At 43.2% G+C, this 20,415-nt stretch overlaps 1 protein-coding gene across 1 annotated transcript in view; it reads right to left on the bottom strand.

Moving 5' to 3' along the window:
- Nucleotides 1–17,132: 17,132 nt before the first annotated feature.
- Nucleotides 17,133–20,415, bottom strand: part of VPS18 (VPS18 core subunit of CORVET and HOPS complexes) — a 121,403-nt gene continuing 118,120 nt past the window's right edge. Inside the window, exon 5 of the mRNA XM_069637511.1 lies at nucleotides 17,133–19,560. Coding sequence (XP_069493612.1) covers nucleotides 18,832–19,560 — 729 coding nt within the window. The 3' untranslated portion in view covers nucleotides 17,133–18,831. The remainder of the gene's footprint in view (nucleotides 19,561–20,415) is intronic.

The raw sequence follows: 20,415 nt of genomic DNA on the forward strand, positions 1-20,415 counted from the left end.
ACGGTGAACCCAAAAAAATGGTGTGCGTTTCCCCTGGGTAGGTACAAAGGGATACCTCGAGAGGAGCTGCCAGTTCTCCAGATACAGTGGGAGACGGTCACCTTCAGATACTTGGCGATTGACATACATCATGCGGCTGAAGTTGAATATAGAATTAACACAGAAAAGGCAGTAACTAATATTGAACACTGCATGGGGTTCTGGGCCAAGCTCCCCCTGACCATGATGGGGAGGGTGGCTTTGCTGAAAATGGTGGTGTTGCCTAGGCTGTTGCATTTCTTTGGGAACACACAGCACATAATACTGAAGCGTTTCTTCGTTAAACTCCAGAGCTTGTGTAGGGCGTTTATATGGCACAATGCCAGAAATAGGGTGGCCCTGTGGAAACTGCAAAACACGTATAAGGGTGGTAACAGGTTGCCGAACTTTGAGATATACTTTTTAGCCAGTCAATTACAATAGGTGGCTAGGTGGTTGTCAGACGACCCAACCCCCAAATCCAGATTATTGAAGGCGGAATGCTCCCCATATTATTTGAAAGAATGGATTTGGTTGCCAAAAGCTGTACAAAAAGGGAGCACGGGATGTTGGAGGTGGAAGTTCAGATATGGCAGAGAGCGTGCCGGGCCATGGGATGCCCTGCACCATGTTCCCTACAAATACCGTTAGTGGCCCTAAAAGGGGTGGACACGCAATTACGCACAGTGATCCGAAGACTCTGGAAACAAACAGCATAGCAACAGTGGGAGACATTTGGCAAGAGGGAGAAGCGTTAGCTTTTGACACTCTAGTGGAAGATGCTGGGTTGCATCAGGGACAATATATTACTTATACCAGGTTGGTGCTGATAGTGAAGGGTACGAAGCCAAGAGGGCAGCCTGATTCGTCCATAGAAACAATCTATGATGTGTCAGAAGGGGGACATGAGGTTTCCAGGATTTATGAACTACTCATGTCCAGGGTCGGTAAAGAGGTGCTCCGACTGAGGCGCGACTGGGAGGAAGAGGCAGGGGATCCCATGGAAGGCAGGTTGTGGGTAAGGGTCCAGCAGTATCACAAAAAAGTGTCAAGGAATGTGAGATTACAGCAAATCCAGCTGTACATCACCCACAGGGCGTACATGACCCCTCGAAAGATTGCAAGATTAAAAAATGCTGGGATACCAACATGTCCTAAATGTGGGGAGGTGAATGCCAGACTGATACACATGTTCTGGGCATGCCGGAAATAGGTAGATTTCGGGGCGAGATAGCCCAGCGCTTGGATGAGAGCGCGGTTAAACTAGATGTGGGATCTATGTGGGCATGCTTGGTGGGAGGATTCCCCAGACCACGTAAAGTGAAGCATGTGAGCAAACTAAAAGACCTGGCCTACATATTAGCCAAGCGTAGGATTGCCATGGGCTGGAAGGTCACTCAAAGACCGAGGGTGGAGGTGTGATGGCACGACCTCCAGAGAAGGGTGGACGCAGAGACAGTGGTGTGGAGTGAGACGGCTGGTAGGGAGAACGACACCGATGGCCTGGAGGCACTTAGTGGCCACCCTATTTGAGCCGACCCGGAGTGATACGGGAGACGAGGACTCCTTGACCGGTGAAAGAGAGTACACTTACAGTAGATGTAACGATGGAGGATGTATCGATATAGATGGGGTGCAGAGGGAACAGGTGAGAGTAATACATAGCTCAAGAAAAGGAAGTACCTTGACTGTTCTTTATTGTGTGTTGGTTTGTTTATGATGTAAATTAAAAAAAAAAAAATGTTTTATTGAAACTTGATCAAGTGAAGTAAAGCGTCTAGGGCTGCAGCCCCAATGTCCTGACCAATATTGTATTTAAAAAAAAACAGAGGGCTACAAGTTAAGACTGTATAGGGCTCTCTTGGATACTATACAAACCAGCTGTGGTGCCATGAAGTTTGAACTAGGATGCTTTATTATACATGAGTACATATGTACAACTCTAGTTACTTGTAAGCATGTACATGGTGAGAGTACAGGTAAACAGGACTAAGACAGATGGTGACAGACTCACCGGCCATCCTCTCACTTCCAGCACAGGCCCCCCAAGTGACATTCATGCAACACACACGCACACCATTCTCCTGAGCTGTCTATTATACATACACCAACATTCTATCAACATACAATTCTGGCCAGTGATACAGAACAAGACTAACTCACATTACTACACTAGGCACCATTAACTGTACTATTTGGGAAAGTAGTTAGTAAAATGGGGGTCCCAGTATATAAAAAAGGATCCTGTTGAGACCCAACTATCTATCATATACTGGCCATACTCGATGCCCCCCGTAAGATCTTCGGCAACATATTATTGAAAGAACTAAGGAAGTGGGTAAATGTGACAATTATTACATGTTTTACAAACAGATTTTTAGGCCTGGCTATGGAACCACTCAGAACATTGTATCATTACAATAGTTAATCGAATTACTAGGGTTAAGTCACTATACTAGGCAATTGGAGACTACTCTGCCACTTTTGATAGCATGAATAGCAATTTGCTATTGAAGAAGCTTCATAATTGTAGTTGTCCAAGGGGGCTACTAGCATTAATATACAAGCTGTATTCTGATAAATCTATCAGGATAAAAACGTATAACACAGGTATCCTACCTAAACCCATTAATACCAACACATGCTTGTAGCAGGGGTGTGTTAGTACCTATTGTTTTGCGCGAGTTGTATCAGTACCTGCGCTCTGCCCCCATTTTAGTTTCTTAGGTATTTTTTGTAGCTGACTGTCCACATTCAATTGGGGGTCAGTGGCTGCATGGCTCAGTAGGAACCGAAATTCACCAGTCGGTGCAATTGTTTACAGAGGTTGTGTTTTTTTTTTTCTATTGAGCTTTTGCGCTTGTGTTCCGGGAGTCCCCACACGTTTCTGGGTTGAATAATAACTTGTGAGGTACACACTTTTTAGTGTTTGAATATAGTTTCAACACTTTATTTCATTATATTTCTCAATCCTGCTATCCACATAAGTAAATTTGGAAAGTTTCTACTTTTCTCCATTCAACAGATAACAGTATCACACAAATTATTTCACTTTGTACATTATTTTGTGACATTTAGATTGTGACTTGTCTGGTGATTGGTGCCTAAATTCTTTCGTTATTTACAAAAACCACTCTGCAGGTGCTGCTGTTTCGCCCTTACTTGGTCTTTGTCAAGGCACATTCTTTATTTGGCATTGTGTCAGTTATCTGCTCACACTTTACATTTAAGTGCATACATTTCAATTCAGTGACACAATGTTATGTAGACTTGCACATATATATATACATATCCGAGTATTTCCGTTTTATTCCTTGTCCCTGAGAGAAAACTTCCGTGGGTCTGAGGAGTCAAGAGTAGGAGAGGTATGGTCAGTTTTAGATTGCTGGTGTTGGGAGAAGAAGCCACGTTTAATAGATTGTGGCTACTCATATATGACCTATAGGAGTATATGGTTACCTCAAATATGGGTAAGTCTACTTTTGTGTTGTTGGAGTTCTGTGATCAAAAGGTCTCTGTCCTTAGGTTTCTCAATTCAGTATTCATTTCCAAGCATATATGTAAACCCTGTAGTTTGGGATAAAAAGGTATCTATATTAGGATGGTGCTGTATCTGCTGTCCGATTTCTTCATTAAGGTTGATCTTGGTGTGTTTCATGGTGTTTTCGGCTTGTCATTTGCGCAGAGCAGTGAATACAGTGGTTTAGTTTGTGAAGCCCGTTTGGCTTGAGAATTCATGTTTCTGTTTCGTCCTGGATACATAGTTCCTTTTGCATTTTAAACAAATGATGCAAAGTGGTTCAGTTTGTGAAGCCAGATTGGCTTGAGAATTTGTGTTTCCGTTTCATCGCTTACAAACTGTAAACACAGCCTAAGGTTCAACTTGTAGTTAGACATCGCACAACAATTTAATACCAGATGACCAACACGACATGAACAATCATGAGACACATAGCACGGAAAGGGTCTCAAGACATAAGAAACTTATAGTCCATGCACTCAAGATAGATTAGAACTGCTTTAAGCAAACACTTAATATGCAGCGAAGCAGAGCAAATGAGCCTGCAAACTTGGAAAATTAACGCAAGGACGCTGTGGCATAAGGACAGAGACCTTTTGAACACAGAACCCCAACAACACAAAAGTGGGCTTACCCATATTTGAGGTAAGCATAGGTCATATATGAGTAACAACGATCTATTAAACGTGGCTTCTCCTCCCAACACCAGCAATCTAAACTTACCATACCTCTCCTACTCTCGACTCCTCAGACCCACAGAAGTTTTCCCTCAGGAACAAGGAATAAAACAGAAATACTTGTGTGTGTGTGTATATATATATATATATATGTACAAGTCTACATAACATTGTATCACTGAAATGAAATGTATGCACTTAAATGTAAAGTGTGACCAAATAACTGTCACAATACCAAGTAAAGAATATGCCTTGACAAAGCCCAAGTAAGGGCGAAACAGCAGCATGTGCAGAGTAATGTTGGCACAAATGGTTTTTGTAAATAAACAAAGAATGTATGCACGAATCACCAGAAAAGTCACAATCTAAATGTCACAAAAGAATGCACAAAGTGAAATAATTTGTGCGATACTGTTATCTGTTGAATGTATACTTATGTGGATAACAGGATTGAGAAATATAAAGAAATAAAGTGTTTAAACTATATTCAAACACTAAAAAGTGTGTACCTCACAAGTTTTTATACAACTCAGAAACGTGTGGGACTCCCGAAACACAAGCGCAAAGGCTAAATAGAAAAAACCCACAATGTGTCTTACTAGCTACCCCTCTTTTTAATACATATATTGCCGACATGCATGAAGCCCTCACGCCGTCCGCAATTTCCCCCCTAAATTGGGTCAGACACATGTCTCATGGTTCGGCTATGAGGACGACATAGTAATAGTGGATCAAACGAGATAGGTTTGTAATGTTCTTTGAATGCAATAGCCTCATTTTCTACTACCAGTTTTCTCAAGATAATTTACAATAAAACTAAAATCATGACTTTTGGAAAATCCACACATGCAGTTTCTCAGTGGCCAGAAAATTGAGCAGGTTACTAAATTTAAATTACCTGAAACATATTCTCACCAATAATAACATGAGGTCTAACTTACATGAATATGTCTCATATAAGGCTTTGTGTACATTCTGGCAGTGAAAACAATCATCAGCACAGCCATGGGTTTCTCAATCAAAGGTCTGCTAAAGATATACAATATCAGCATCATCCCAGGCTAACTTTATAGTTTGTAAAAACCTATGGAGTTACAAGCAAAGTGGCATGTTGCTTTTGCAAGGAAGGATTTGAAGGTCTGCGTTGGGTTCACATGATGGCTTTCCTATTCAAGCAATACGAATGGAGTTGAACTTATATCCCTGGTAACAATGCTGGAGATAAAACTGAGTACTTCACCTAAAAATGCTCCAGCTACTTACAATGCCATTTTTTAAAATTATTTGGCTTTTTTAAAATTATTTGGCAAACTAATCCAGCCAGGTATGGCTACACTTGTGTACATGCGCGTTATAAATGCCATATCATATCATACTAGTAAAGTTGTTCCTACATTTGCTAAATGACTTACATGACAAAATTGATTGAAGCATCTACTCATCAGTGGGATTTTTGAATTTAAGAAATCAGTGTGGCACTCTGAGTAACGAGTGTGAAGTCTACAGCTGCTTAGGCCTCATCAGCATAATATGTGAAACAAGGATTACAATTCAGGTTACCTCACAAATATCTACTGGTTGTCTCCAATTGTAGGTTGGCTCTTAAAAGCATTGTAAAACTGTACAATCTTTTACCATCACTTATGGTTATAAGCCCCGACATAAAATGCCTAGAGCAGAACTGAGATGTAAATTGTGCTGTTCACAGCAAGTATTAGAGACAATGGCATCTACTTACCCAATGCTCAATCTTAAAAAAGTACAATACGTTTTTGGGAATGCATATGAATCATTAACAATATAGTCCTTGATTAACTTTGGGCGTTTTGCGTGTGTGTATCTGGTAATTCTACGTTACCATCTAATGCACAGTTAGTACTTTAGAATCATGTTGTGGAGTTGATCAACAATTCAAAAACACAGACTAATCAATCATTTGTTTGACTGAGCTTAATATTTTAATTTTCACATTCATGTATTTTCTGCTTAATACGTTTTTTTAATGAAATACGTATTTAATCTTAGCGTGCCAAGTTTATTTAATAACTATTACACTGTAATAAAAATATAGTTGTAAGCATTGCTAGTTTTAGAATTGTTCCTATTTGTTTACAGAACTTTGGTTGGACGTTTGTTTTTATTTTGGTACCATCAAACTATTTTGTTGTGTTGCATCTGTGCCAGCTTACGCTCCTCCTGAAGAGTATAGCCAGCGTTCAGCCCACATTACTAAAAGAGGTGAAGGAGGTATACCGTCAGGCTGCGTCTGTGTACCTTTATGAATGGGATCATTCCTCGATTAGAAGTAGTGTGGAGCCGAGTCACAGTCAAGATGGAGAGTACACTGCAGAGATGCAGATTTCAAAGTGGTCTGCTCAAAAAGAGTGAAGGCAGAATGAAACAAGACAAGACTCAAACAAAAAGAGGTGTGCTCTTTCCAAGAGAATGTAAATGTCCCTTGATCATGCTCCATTTCTCTGGTGGGAAAAACAGACCGAACCATCCCGGACACCATTGGGGACTAAAGGAGGACACTAGATGCCTGTGATGCTGGAAATGCATTGGAGGGACAGGGCCTCCATGTACTTGTCCGGTACTCCCTTAACATGTGTGTTCTGTGTTTGTATTCTGCACAGGGGTCCATGTGGGACTCCTGGCAGTGCAGCTCTTCCTCTTTTTGGTTGTGGCGAAAAGACCCTTAGGATACCCTTATGGCACCCATGGGTGGGGGTACAACCCTGTACCGCTAGTATATGTTTTTGGGCACCTGTGTGTGGTCCACAGAGAAGGGTATGGGGTGGTGGCAGCTCCATGCTGAATTTGACAGGCGCTCCGAGTATCCTCCATTTTGGGATACCCAGGCCCTGCCATAGGAATCAGTGGATTCCTGATAGGAGACAAGAAGGCCCCTGTGGCCTCTTGGTTTCGATTACCTGTTACCTTGTTTTCCCAAAGTCCTGGGATGCCCTGACTCAGTCCCTTCCCCTGACTGGCTGTTGGGTGGAAGAACCATATATGGTATTGTGGGGAAGTCCAGGCCAGACTGGCTGCAGCCTTCCCAGTGACTATATGTTGTGGGTACACCCTTGGGGCGGGACCTGTGTGAATGGAGTGTGTGACCAATATGCACTTAATGTTATGGGTGTCTGGTATCTGTGTGTGTGACACAAAGAATGATACAGACCTGCCTGAAACTGACATGAATGAAGTGTGGTGTGCAGAAAGGCTGGGTGCTTGCCCCAATTCACATTCCTTATTATGGATGTCTGGGTGGAAGTGAATGGCCCGAATGCACTGAGAGCCTGATGGGCTGCCTGCCTGCATGAATGAATGCCCATCTGAATGATTAGCTGCCTGAGCCTGGCTCAGCAGTCTGAATGAGAGACATAACTGTATATTTGGGGACCTCTCACTTACCAGAATTGTTCAGAAGCTGAAATTGAAACCTGAAGCTGTTTATCCTTGAAGCCCCACTGAAGAAGGTTTGCTGCTGCTCACCGTCGACGGAATCCGAAAGCTGCAGTGTCTGTCAAGGATTAATCCAAGAGAGGACATGTTTAGGAGACCTCTCCCCGAGCTACGTGGGAACATCGTGCCGAAGCGGATCTTCATCAAGGCACCCTGGAAGTCAGTCCCAAACAGCTGTCGACGAAAGACTGGGTCCGCCGACAAACATTGAAGTAAGCACCACGACGTCGAGACAGTAGACGACCATCACCGTCAACCGAGGTTCGGAGGACCGCTGTAACCTCATCGACGGGAGCCGCAACGCTCCATTGCCTAAGAACTTTTAAAACCAAGGACTCCCTTGCCATCACCGTCGACCGATTTGTCCCACCAGAGAAAGTCGAGGTCATTGACGAGCTGAGGAGAATCTGCCGGTGGGTTTCCAACCACCTAAAGACTACAAAGACACAGACCAACCGGGATCCGAGAGCCAGCTGTGGTCGAGTACTGATCGCTGACGCCAGCGCTGACACCCAACGCCCGTTGCCGGGCCTACGTTCTTCATCGAATCTGCTTTGCTCCAACAAACTTTTGTCATCGAGGTGCACCACATGCCTCGCCTTCGCATGATGTCCACGGTAGATCATCGACGAGCACCGCAAAGACCGAAGCTGCTGTCTCAACGGCAGTGTTCCCATTTTCTTTGAGGCATCTCAACACCCTGTGTCGCCTGCTTTAAAGGGAGTCCACCCTCGAGGGATCCATTGACAAACCATCGAAGAAACTCTGCTAAACTCAGGTACATTGGGGTAGTAAAACATTTTAGCAGGAAACAAGACTATTTTAATTATTATTCGACTGAGCTTGTTGATACACTTTATTTACAGATTGCCCAGGGTGGGGTTGGGGGGGGGGAGGGTGATCCTCACACAACTGCCTCTAAGTAGATGGGGTACTATTGTGCTATTGTTTAACCTAACTTGTCTTCCTTCCCATGTCTGATGCTGATAAACATTACTGTTTGATTTGTATGCCATTGAAATTGTCAGCAGTTGGTGTGTTTTAAAGGAGTCAAGAGTGAACTGTGGTACCACATAAACATTGTATATATTTGCCATATTTGATTTGCCAAAGTACAAAGTGAGTTATTGATTGTGTATATATATATATTTAAACCTTATTTATATAATTAACTGTGTTATCACATAACAGTGTGCGGATATTCCTTTTTGGGGGTGGAGGGGCTTGGACACTCTACTAAAGAACCAGCCTGCATCACCTCCTGAAAGCTTAAGCCTTGGTTGCTCGTCCTTTGCTAACCTATAGAGAACCTTGGCTGGGGTGCTCTGTGCTTCTACTCTGCCATATAGAGGACAGAAGTACAGATACCCCCCTCCAGCCTTTACCATGCCCTAAACAACGAGCCTCTTCAACTACTGGCCTTCCTTCTGCACCAGGTTTGTTTGTTTCTCACGCTTTAACATGCCATAAAAAGAACATGAATGAGCTCAGTAGAGAGAAGGTGCGCTCTCTAAAGTGCTGAAGTATGCATTTGATGCATCTCCCTCAAACCTTGGTTGATGCCATCTACGATTTAGATTTCTACTAGAGATAACATATGAAACAAAATACAGATCACACAGAGCATAATCCAGCCAATAACACTGATTCGAATCTCACTGGAAAATCTGTGCAGAACCACCTTCGTATCTTTTAAAACCAATCTATTAAACCATCAACAACAAAAACAAGTGAAGAAACTGGTAGGAAGAAAATACAAAAGACCCAACAAGGTACTTAACAAGAATAAAATTACATTATCTGCACGCAATTTTACAAAAAAACATCCAGTCAGTGTGAGCCGAGAGAAAGGACAGGAATGAAAATCAGGGGTGTGGGGTCATAGCTGTGGCCTAGGACCCAAGCAAAGCCACATCTGCTTTGTGCTGTGGATTGGTAAATATTGCATAAGACATCAACATCTTGTTAGATGGCCAGGGCTCTTTTCTCAGTACCCATCTCAGGCATTACCGGAACCTTTTTGTCCCTCCTTTCACCACCCCTAAAGAAAATATCAAAAGCCTTGCTTTCTGACAGGAAGTGGACGAGTCACTCTCTTTACAGGTACACACCATGTCAAAGACGTTGTGCTTCCCAGCCGCACAGGCTTAATTAAGCTCATCCTCTACTGAATTCGTAGTCGGGTCCCGACATGATACAAACTAGTATAGAACAATAGAACATTATGCTACCTTGCCGGCTCAACCCTTACTAGTGGGACAGAACACCCAAAGGGATACATATTTGGAGACCACAAACATGAACACATAACTGAACAAAATAAAAATCTTGCTGCATTGGTGCCCCACCAAGCAAGCATGAGAAATTGACCATGCAGGCATTGTTGCATGTACCTGGGAATTACAGTCATAGGTCCTCCAAGCTATCCTCAGGCCACCCCACCTATTTGAGGGACTGTACCTCCAATAAATCCTCCAGTATCAGAGGCCAAACAGGGAACAGTTGCAGATTCAGGGGATAGGAATATGGAGAAATCCTAGACAAGTCCCTTGCACCCGAAGGGACACAAAAAAACATTATCTAAGCCAAGGTTATCAAGACCCAGGTAATAAACGACTGTGAGAGCAACTACCCCTCACATAATTCCACTCTCCCACAGAGAAAATTCCAGATTGGGAAGCACACTTACAGATTTGAGACCAGGAAGACTGAGGGTCTGAGCAGCCCACAACGGTATGCAGTGATTATATCAAATACAAAACTAATGAAAAAATAACGAATGAAAAAACAAATAATCCCAAAATAACTAATTTTGAAAAAAAAAAATAAAAATGGGGTTGTGAGAGGGAATAGTGGTTTTGGGGCTGGGGGAAAGTATTATTAAAAAATATGGGGGTTAGGGGGAGAACCGGCCAAAACCCCCCCCAAAAAAAGTTATTTTGAAATTATTTTTTATTTGTTATTTTTTCATTAGTTATAATTGAATGTAACCCCCTGAAATCCCCCCCACACCCAAATAGTGTTTTCCACTGACCAAGAAAGGACACTTGAAGGAAATCTGCTCCCTTCATCCATTTAATTACCAGTGTTGCAAAAAGAAGCACACACCTCACTGATCAGATACTTGAAGAGAAAACTCAATTTCTTCCCCACACCAAGTAAAGTGAAAAGCCCAGTTTTCCCTCTCAGTTGGAAGCAGAATGCAGAGTTTCCCTGCGGCCACTCCCCGAAAGAATGCAAATTAGAGAAACCCCATCACCCCATGTGAAAAATAAATGGTTTGGCAGTCTCTCGACCAATCCAACACCTACAATGACCTGCAGGACACTTCGGAAAGTCAAAACATAATCTGGGGGGCTGGGACTTCCAGCAACAGGCAGATTGAGAGCAGCAACTGCAACCTGTCCACCAGGGACTGTAAGGAAGGCATGGTATTAACAGTAAGACAGACGACAAGTGACCACAGTTCCAGGGTGTTTATTGAACTTCAAAAAGGGTTTGAAAAGCGCCCATCTAATCCTAAACATACAGATGGGAGCAAGCTACAACCATCAAATAATAATAACGCAGTCCTCGTAGTGGCTTGTCAAAATAAAAGGGCCTATACTAATAAACCTATTGCCAATCCTTACCCCTAAATACAAAATAGTGTGGGAAACAATGTTATCAAAAGAAAGAAGTGTTCACAAAATTATATGTCAGGATGTTCAGGCCGTTGACCTGCCTTCCCCACATTTTCAGCATGGGACAATGAGGTACACTTGAGTTTACCAGAGCCTCTGGCTTCTCCAGCACAAGGATAAAGTTCAATCATCAGCATCAGGGTCTTCCTTGCCCAAGTCTCTTGCCTTTCAAAGTCTCTTGATTCAGAGGGCCTGATGCAACAAACAATAAGTTCCTTTTCATAAATACTCAATTTCTCAGGCGATTCACTATTTCACCTCAGATCCCCCTTCAGACGGGTTCAGATCCTTTCACCACATGGTTCGCACATTAGTCATTTATCTAATTCCTCATAGAATGTTCTTTCTCGAGTAATTCACGGTTCACCCCGGATCTCCCCCAGATCTCGGATCCCCCTCAGTCAGGCTCAGATCAACTTCAGTCGGGCTAAGATTCCTTTTAACTTAAAGTTCATAACTTTACACAAACGTACTTTAACCAAAAGCTGTTAGTTGATCTCCCTCCACCGGGTCTGGATCAACTTCATATGCGATTTCAACTATCAAAGTCTTTCGAATGTGCACAGGGTTTTGCTTGACCCGTTGCAGGACCACTTCGATTTTAAAATTTGTTCTCACTCATCACATTTGCCACCTTTCAGCTGGATACCCAACAGAGACCTTCGAATGAGCACCCACGTGGTGCCAGACCACTCTGCCCATCATAGCTTGGCTTCAAAGTTCAATCACTCATCCGCTGATTAATTTTATTTGCGCTGCTCGCCATGTATGTTTCATACACCGTTCTCTTCAGTTGTGATTATACAATGTTGCAGCTTGCGACCTTGGCTTTCACGCAGACTGGTCTGGCAGGTCTCTCCAACTCACTGGCTGTGCTGACTTCACTGGTGGTGCTATGTTGTAGGAGGAAAGGACAGTACCACGGCGGCAAACGATTCTCCCTGCCTTGACTATCGACATAGGAGAGCCCCGGGTACCTCCAACACGCAATGCAGCGTTCTTCAGCCTAAATTCCTGGTCTTACGCTTCCCATTCTCAAACGTTTCTGAAAGTAACAGTCTTTCAGTGAAAATATCATGGGCACTTCCCTCCTTGCAATCCTCTTTGGTCGTGCCGTCTTTCGCCTTGTATTAAACTTCCATCTTGGAACCACTGCTTTCTCATGTGCTTTGCCTTGCTCAGAGTGTGCTCTTGTGTTCTGCCTTTTATTTGTGTGGGGAAGTTTGATGGAAGTCAGGTGTGTGTAATGATAAGTTATTGCCTGAACCTGCCTTAACACGGTATTGGGACATGTCAGTTATACGGCTTGGGTGTTAGTCTGTTTTCTCTCACAGTGAGCCGTCTGTGAGAAAGTGTTTGTTGGGAAAGGGGCGGGGGTTGAGTTCCTAAGTATCATATCTGGTAGGATGTGGTAAAGGTGTTACAGGGAAGGGGACACCGCATCTCGCCATCCAGTGTCCCAATTCCACTACCAGAGGACCCCTCACCCAGGTGATCCTCCTGCACTGGTCCACCCCCAAGAACTGGATCCAAAAGCGTTGGCCGTGTCCTGGCCACTTGGATGACAGATCCCCGGGGACTAGCGGGTGAGACACCTTCAGGTTTCTCACAGGATGCAAGGAATGAAAACTGGAGAGGATAGAGGGTGGGTGAGGCGGCAGAGGTCAAGAACTGAAGTAGCTGAAGAAAAGATTTCTTTAAGTCAAGGTATGTGGTTAGAAGGTGGTTAAGAAGAAAATCTGATGGAAGGAAGATACAGGTGTTAAGGACAGGTGTCAAGGGTCATTATAGAGGTGGTTGGGCAGAACATAAAGAGAGAGAGGAGGCTGAAAGTACTAAGGAAGGAGATCTAGATAATCTTAAGGGATATAGAGGACTGACAGTCAAAGTTGGGAAAGGAGGGGAAGTTGAAGTGCCACAAATAACCCCCCCCCACAATGAAAAAAAGGAGGCGCGAAAACTTGCAAGTCAAACGCCTGTAGAAAGCAAGTCTTTGAGGAGGCTCAGAAAGAAAAGGAAGGGAAAACAAGATGGACAGGCAGACTACAAGGAGCATGAATGGCCCCTCTTTTGATGCGACTGTTGCAAACTGTAGAGGAGATAGAGAACAATGGTTTGTCAGGGATAGGCACAATGGACCTGAAACAGGAAGGTGGTGAGAATAACAGATATAAACCCAGAGAGAAAGTGAAGCTTCTTGCATCTAGGTGGTCACTCTGGGGAGTTTGTTCACTGCCAATCACTCTCAGAAGTGGCCTTTGCTCAGGTCTAGAATACAAGAGGCCCCGGAGAACCAAGAGGCAGTCTCCCTGGAGACAAAGGTGAGAAGCAGAGGATATGAAACCACAAGGCAATGAGACAAGAAAGAACTGAAGAGACACTCAAACCTACACCACCACCCCCCAAGACTGAGGGTTGGTCTTGAGAAGGGATCCGTAATTTGAGAATTATAAACCCCAAAGATGTTTTTGTTAAATCCAGAGACTCAAGCAGAGATACTTAATAACGTGAACTTCAAGGAGAAGCAATGTTGCTGCAGAGTTGCTTTTTCATGGGTTTTGTCAATCCTCTGGGCATCTGCCTCCTATTGATAAACCAGATTTATGACAGGATGCAAGTAAGGACTTTAAACTCTGCTGTCTTGTCTCAAGATTCTGGCAAAGCCATACTTTATAGCCTCTAGCATAAGGAAATGCATTCACTCCTTCACTTCTAGTGTTTAGACTTACAGCCCAACACTTTGAATATCTATTATAGGTTTCCTGGGTTTTTAAAGTAAGGACTATGCCAGCAAAGCCTTGCTGTGCTCCACACACATCATAAAGTTCCCTTTGCTTAAGCATGTTGCTGCCAAGAATGATGGCTGGCACTTTGAGATAATTAGTTCTGCGAGTGGGCACCCTCACATAGTACAACAATTGAAGCACTAGTCAAAACCACAACTTTAATCTTAAAGCACACAATATTTTTTGGGGGCTTCAAATAAAAGGTGGGCCAAATGATAAAGGAAGTTGCCATATAGAAAATCAAGTCCCCGGAGTCTTCACCTGCCAGGTTGCCCTCCTCCAGGGTGTGTTCTATGAGCCATTCTTTCCTCTGGAGTGAGCAATGACACAATCACTCACACACTGCCAGTTTCTCCAGATGGCCCTGAACCCTTTAAAACTTGCGAACCAAACAAAAGTCCATCAACCAAAGGGTTATTTCCAGTTTTTAAGGTTTTCTGCACCCTTTCAGTTTCTCCAGCCAGGACCAAACTTGATCTGTAGAAACTGCTGTGCTTCTTCCAGAAGAGAGCAGTATTTGTATTTATTGTTTATTTATTTATTTTATATAGTATAGCAGTATCCATTGAACTTCTGCAGCGGGCGAACATCCAACACCCGCTTCTAGGGTATAGGCTTGGATGGGAGCTAGTCTTCTGGTGGTTGGCATTGAGTTCCCTGCCCATCATGAAGTATTTCCTTTCTCCCTGCGCCTTCACATCTCTGAGTCTGAGCCAGTTCCAAGCTCCCTGTCCCCCCTCATTCCTCGTCCAACCGAAACAACTAGCCTGGGGCTTAGCCATTTCACTGCAACCTACCTATTCTATGTACTAACCTCCTCCCTTTCTTCTTTCCATACTCGCCCACCCCCCTATTCTTCAGGTCATCTTCACAATATCTGTCCACTTTTTTCTCTTCCCTCAGATCTGTCGCCAACAGTCTTCCCTCTCACTAAGTTCATTTCCCTCTGATATCTCTCAAAAGTCCTCTCTTGCTCCAATATTCTCTCACCATTTCTCCCACTCCATCAGGTATATTTCTCTGCAACCTCTTTACTTTGTTTTATGGTCCTCGTGACATTATTAATGCCCAACCATCTCTGTGCATTCCCCTTCGTGGTTTTCTTGACTCTTCGCACTATGCTTAAGCCCTTCCTCCACATGTTCTCTATCGCCAAGCTTTTGACTCCTCTCCTCTTGAGATGATCTACGTCTGGTCTCCACTCCACTCCTAGTCACCAATGTGTTTATATACTCGCTCTGATCACTCTATTATCACCTTACATGAATATGCTCCCGCTATGGTCTTCTTTCTATTTCCAACTCTTCCTCTTGGTACTCTCGGATATGCCAGACTGCTTTCTTATGTCCAGCCTCTACCTTTGCCACCAGCTGCGTTCCCCCTTATGTCTCTAATACTATCGACCTCAGCAAGTCCCCCTCACCCACAGAGCCTGGTCTTACCACCTTTCCTTCAACCTCTGTCTCGCCTTCAGGTGTCACAAACTCGCTTTGTCTCACATTCTCTGGTCACCAATATCTTCCCAATCTTCCCTGTAAACTCTCCATCCTTGCTAATAATCGTGACCTTGGGTCTCATTACAAGTGTGGCAGTCTGGGAACAAGGGTGCCGGTAAGCTCAACGGCACCCTTGCTTCTGGACCGCCACACAACGAGTCTGCCACCCGGGGCTGCTGCGCCCGACAGGTCTGAACCTGCCGGGTGCAGCAGCCCCAGTAGGCAGATTCTTCACGGAAGCGCTGGCACCATTAGAAACAGTGCCGGCACTTCCGTCTCCCCACTCCCATAGAGTCCAATGGGACTATATGGGAATGAGGATTTACAAAATCGGCGCCTGACTTCCCGCGCCACCGCGATTTGTAATGTCTCGGTGGCAGCAGGAAGTCAGGCGCGGGAGTCAGTGTTACGGGGTTACCGCCAACCTCGTAATGAGGCCCCTTCTCTCTCCAGCTGCAGTCTCTACTCCAAACTACCACAATGTTCCCATTTCAAGCTCCATCTGTATTCTCCCTCCAAACTCCACTGGCTCTCTCCAAGCTTCTACTGCAACAACCCAACCTCCCTGACAGAACGCCTGTGTAGTGTGCAGGGCCCTCCACCTGGGTTGGACTTAAGGTGAGGGTTTGCACCTGTGTTATAAGCATAAATCTGCCCTGTGGTGGCGGAGGACCCTTTGATCACACGAGTTGGAGGGGGGACTGGTCTAAACCTAGATGAGGTTTGGTGGCAATCTTAGATTTCAGGCATGTGATCAGAGGGATAGGGAAGGCTGCGGGAGGCACCTTGCATCAGGTGGCAGTATAGTTCAGTGGTCTCTAAGTGTACTCTGAGGTATTTTGGACTATTTTAATAGATTTCACAGACTTGCGATCCTCACAAGCAGGTCCACAGATACAGAGATACGCAAACCTCGTAGATGTGTCTCCAGACCGCGAGACGTCTGCAAACATCTTGGGACTCTGGTGTTCATGGTCCAGCAGACCATCAGTAAGCACACCTGTCACCCACTCAGAGGTTTTAAGGCAGAGGGGGTGATTTGTTACTTGGGGATGGTGTCTTGTCTGGTGGCATCCTGTGACAATGTACTGCCATGCAAAAGGGTCAAGGGCAGGAGACTTATACAACTTTAAAATGTTATAATTCAACAAACAAGATTTGGAAATTCAGACAGAAGAGCAAACCCAGCCATAACCAATCTTGCCACTAACCTACAGCCCTATTAACCAAGAATATAAATATTAACATTCAGTGATAGCTTTCTCAATATTAGGAGATAAATTCAGGGGATCTGAGCAGGATTCAGGTTTTAGAAAATGCCCTTAAATACATTGAGATTAGTTTATTATGTGTGGTAATTAATGCTGTTTAACAATAAGTGCTGCTTGTATAAGATTTTAAACTTAAATTCAAACAAGGTTAATAAACTATTCATACATATAATACACTTCTCCAATGAATTAATGCACAGCAGCCCTCAGGAGTTACAGATGTACTTATTTTATAGCATTAGCAGCCGAGCGTACAGGAGTACATTTACCATACAACACGTTAAGTACATTTAAAGTACTGGTTTATTTGTTGTGTGTTTTTCCTCTGTAAACCTTTGAGAAAGTAGTCGGTTGCAGTCACTTCCTCACAAAAACCCCACACATCTCATTCTTGGAAGATACAAACACCTGCTATTTAGGAAGCTAGCTTACCTGGTGCAGAGGAATCAAAACAGGGTGGTCCGTTTTTTAAAAAAAAGAAAAGAAAAGATGTAGCCACTATACAACAGCAACTTTAAAGATTTAAAAATGGTCTAGAAAATCTTTGATGCAGGACGATTTATTTTAAGTGTCAATACCATGTCCCTTCTTGCTTAACCAGATCGTCCAAAGAAAACAGTTTGCCAATTCCTTAATTTAATGATGGCAGATGATAAGTTTCAGATCTCTACTCAACATGAAACATTGAGAATGATCTTGATTCCACAAGCAGGTTGAGACTTGGAACTTCTTTCAGAAGAGGTTACAGCACAAGAGTGATATGTGCTCAAGCGATTAATGTGCACCAAGAGGCCATTTGTTGGTGTTTGTGGACTTAACCAATGTAAAACGACAGATTGCCACAATACTGGTAGCGCTGATATACAACTAGAAAAAGAGTAGACAATAAGTTAATTGGTTAAAAGCAAATGATGCAACAATAAACTTTAGAATGTTGTATTCATTATGCTAACTAACACTGCCTAAAATGCATCCAAAGCATATACTCAGATGTATATAGTATGGTGTGTTGTGAGTCTCTTATTAAATAATAAAGAAAATAGGATGTCCTTACAGGTGCAAGTCTACGTCTATATGGCTATTAGAAAAAGTGCAGATTATATAGCAATGTTTAAAGTATACATGAACACCAAGACTGTTTCAGAAACATGTATACAAATACAAGGCCATGTATTAAAATAACAAAGAAGCATACTCTTTTCACTGACAGGATTTCACCTAGGTAAATATCAGCCCATGCAATGTTGATTACCTTCTTTTGTAGCAATGGAGTGGTTTAGTCAAGGCACTTGAAGAAATGTGATTTACTCGCTTTCTCAAAACTTACTTGCATCTAATGTATGTTCCCATACTCGAAAACAATTGCTTATTTACTTTCAAAAAGAAAATGAATAATAGTAATCAAATGGCAACAGGAGATACTTTCATCCAAGTTAATATAAATGTTTTGTCTGCTTTTTGATGTACCACAAAAATAAATTCCCACGTGGACGCAATGGGGAAGACTGTCTGCTCTAGAGCCAAGAGAACTACCACTCAAAAGACAGTGGTAAAAATTAACGACTGCCTCATTCATCACTATTGTTTTTCTCCTGTTTATTTCATAGTCAAAGACTAGATACGGAAGAAAATGAATATGCAATGTTCTACTGATTTGCTTTTCACAGGTGGAGAAGGGGCAGGAATCCAAAATATAATGGATATTAACTGTATCTAGCACTGTGCTAGTCAAGAATATTTCACAATGTTTTCTGAAACATCATATACTGTGTTTTAGGTGAGGGATACTTTCTGTATCCCCTTGCTGTGTTCCAAAAGCCACGTTGCAGTAGGCTTCTGTGGGTAGCAGACTAACACTCTGGGAATCTGTGATTAGTATCAGAGTGGCACTCCATTATATAGCCATTCAAATCTAAAACCAGCTTTGCATCTCTTCGTCATACTTCTGTGGATCAATGAAAGGTTTGTCAATAGTCCGAATCATTAGCTCCCCACAGTACACACATTCTGCTGCCACAATATCATCAATGTCAGCCTTAATATGTTCACGAGTGTGCTGTCCTTTTCCAAGGCTGATCGTATCTTCCTCTTTGGGTTGGTGGCGACTTTTCAGAGGCGGATTAGTAGTGATGAGCTTCTTTTGAAGGTCATCTAATTTGACCTGCTTGTATGTTGGTAAGTTAGGGAGAACCGCCTGCAGCAAGCAGTCGTAATGGAACATATGCCCACAGAGAAAGAGATAGAAAGTGCGGTTCAGGAGGGGGAAATCACAAGCAGAGCACTTCTCTTGGGGTTCCACAGATCCATACTTGTTTCTCATCTCTTGAATGTCCTCCCGGATCCTTTTTGCACTCAGAGTGGCTTCTTCCATTTCAGTTTTAAGCTCCTCAATATGCTTATTGTAGGCATCCAATGAACTACATATGGCTTCCTTGAAGTGATCGATGGTGACAAAGTCAGGGAAGAAAGGCAGGATGTCTTCAATCTTTAAAAGGCTACAGCTAGACAGACAGACCATGGCTTTCTTCACATCCTTTTCTTCCTGAACAACATGACGAGCAATTTTCAACCAGAGCTTCTTCTGCAACTCCTCGTCGTCTTCCGGCAAATCGGCACAGGTCTTTGCAAGATCAACATCCACCTACAAAATGAGACAAAACTGAGTTTTCAATGGCCATTAGAAAATTCAAAACATGCAGGGCGCTAAGAGGGAAGAACATGTTTCACACTGTGGGCAAATGAAAGTAGATGGGTGGTATGGCAAATGTAATACATCAAATACTGAACGTTATAGATGGCTACCATGCTCTGTATACACCAATGAAACTTTAAAAACAAATGTTTAACATCAGCCTCCTCCATTACCCAGATTACCTACATAGAATGCTTATTTATCATCTGTTTCTGATCATTTTGGCACTCTATAAGAACCGCTGCAGTGTAAATAGAGCAGGTATCTTTGATTAGCAAGTTTGGCTGCTATTACCATTGCTCCGTTTTGTGGGTATCACTACATATAATCCCCACCAAAAATATTGCTGTATATATGGTCATCTGGAACGGCCATAGGCGATATTTTTGGGGGGGGTGGGGTAATTTTGGGGGTTTTTGGGGGCTGAGGTGTCCCCCACGCCTTTAAAAATAATGCAGGGGTTGCGGGGATGTCCCCCGCAGGTTCCATGCCTTAATATCGCCACAGAAATATGGTGATATTTTTGTATGGCGATATTTTTGTATGGCAATATTTTTGCAGGGATATTAACACATGGAACCGTTTTGTGTCAATAGAAGAAATCAACTTTAGCATCCCTCTCCCATCTCTATGTTAGATTAGAACTTTTAAAGAAGCTTTTTTTTTTATTTTTAACAGTCTAGGTCAACCCATGTCAGTGGGCTTCATTACGAATCTGGCGATAACCCTGCCGGTGCTATATAATTTACCAATGCCTGACCTCCCAGTGCCACTGGCTCATTACGAGTCTGGCGGCCCTGAATG

This window comes from Ambystoma mexicanum, chromosome 14 (genome assembly GCF_040938575.1).
Source record: "Ambystoma mexicanum isolate Mex_15411 chromosome 14, UKY_AmexF1_1, whole genome shotgun sequence".
Classification (NCBI taxonomy): domain Eukaryota; kingdom Metazoa; phylum Chordata; class Amphibia; order Caudata; family Ambystomatidae; genus Ambystoma; species Ambystoma mexicanum.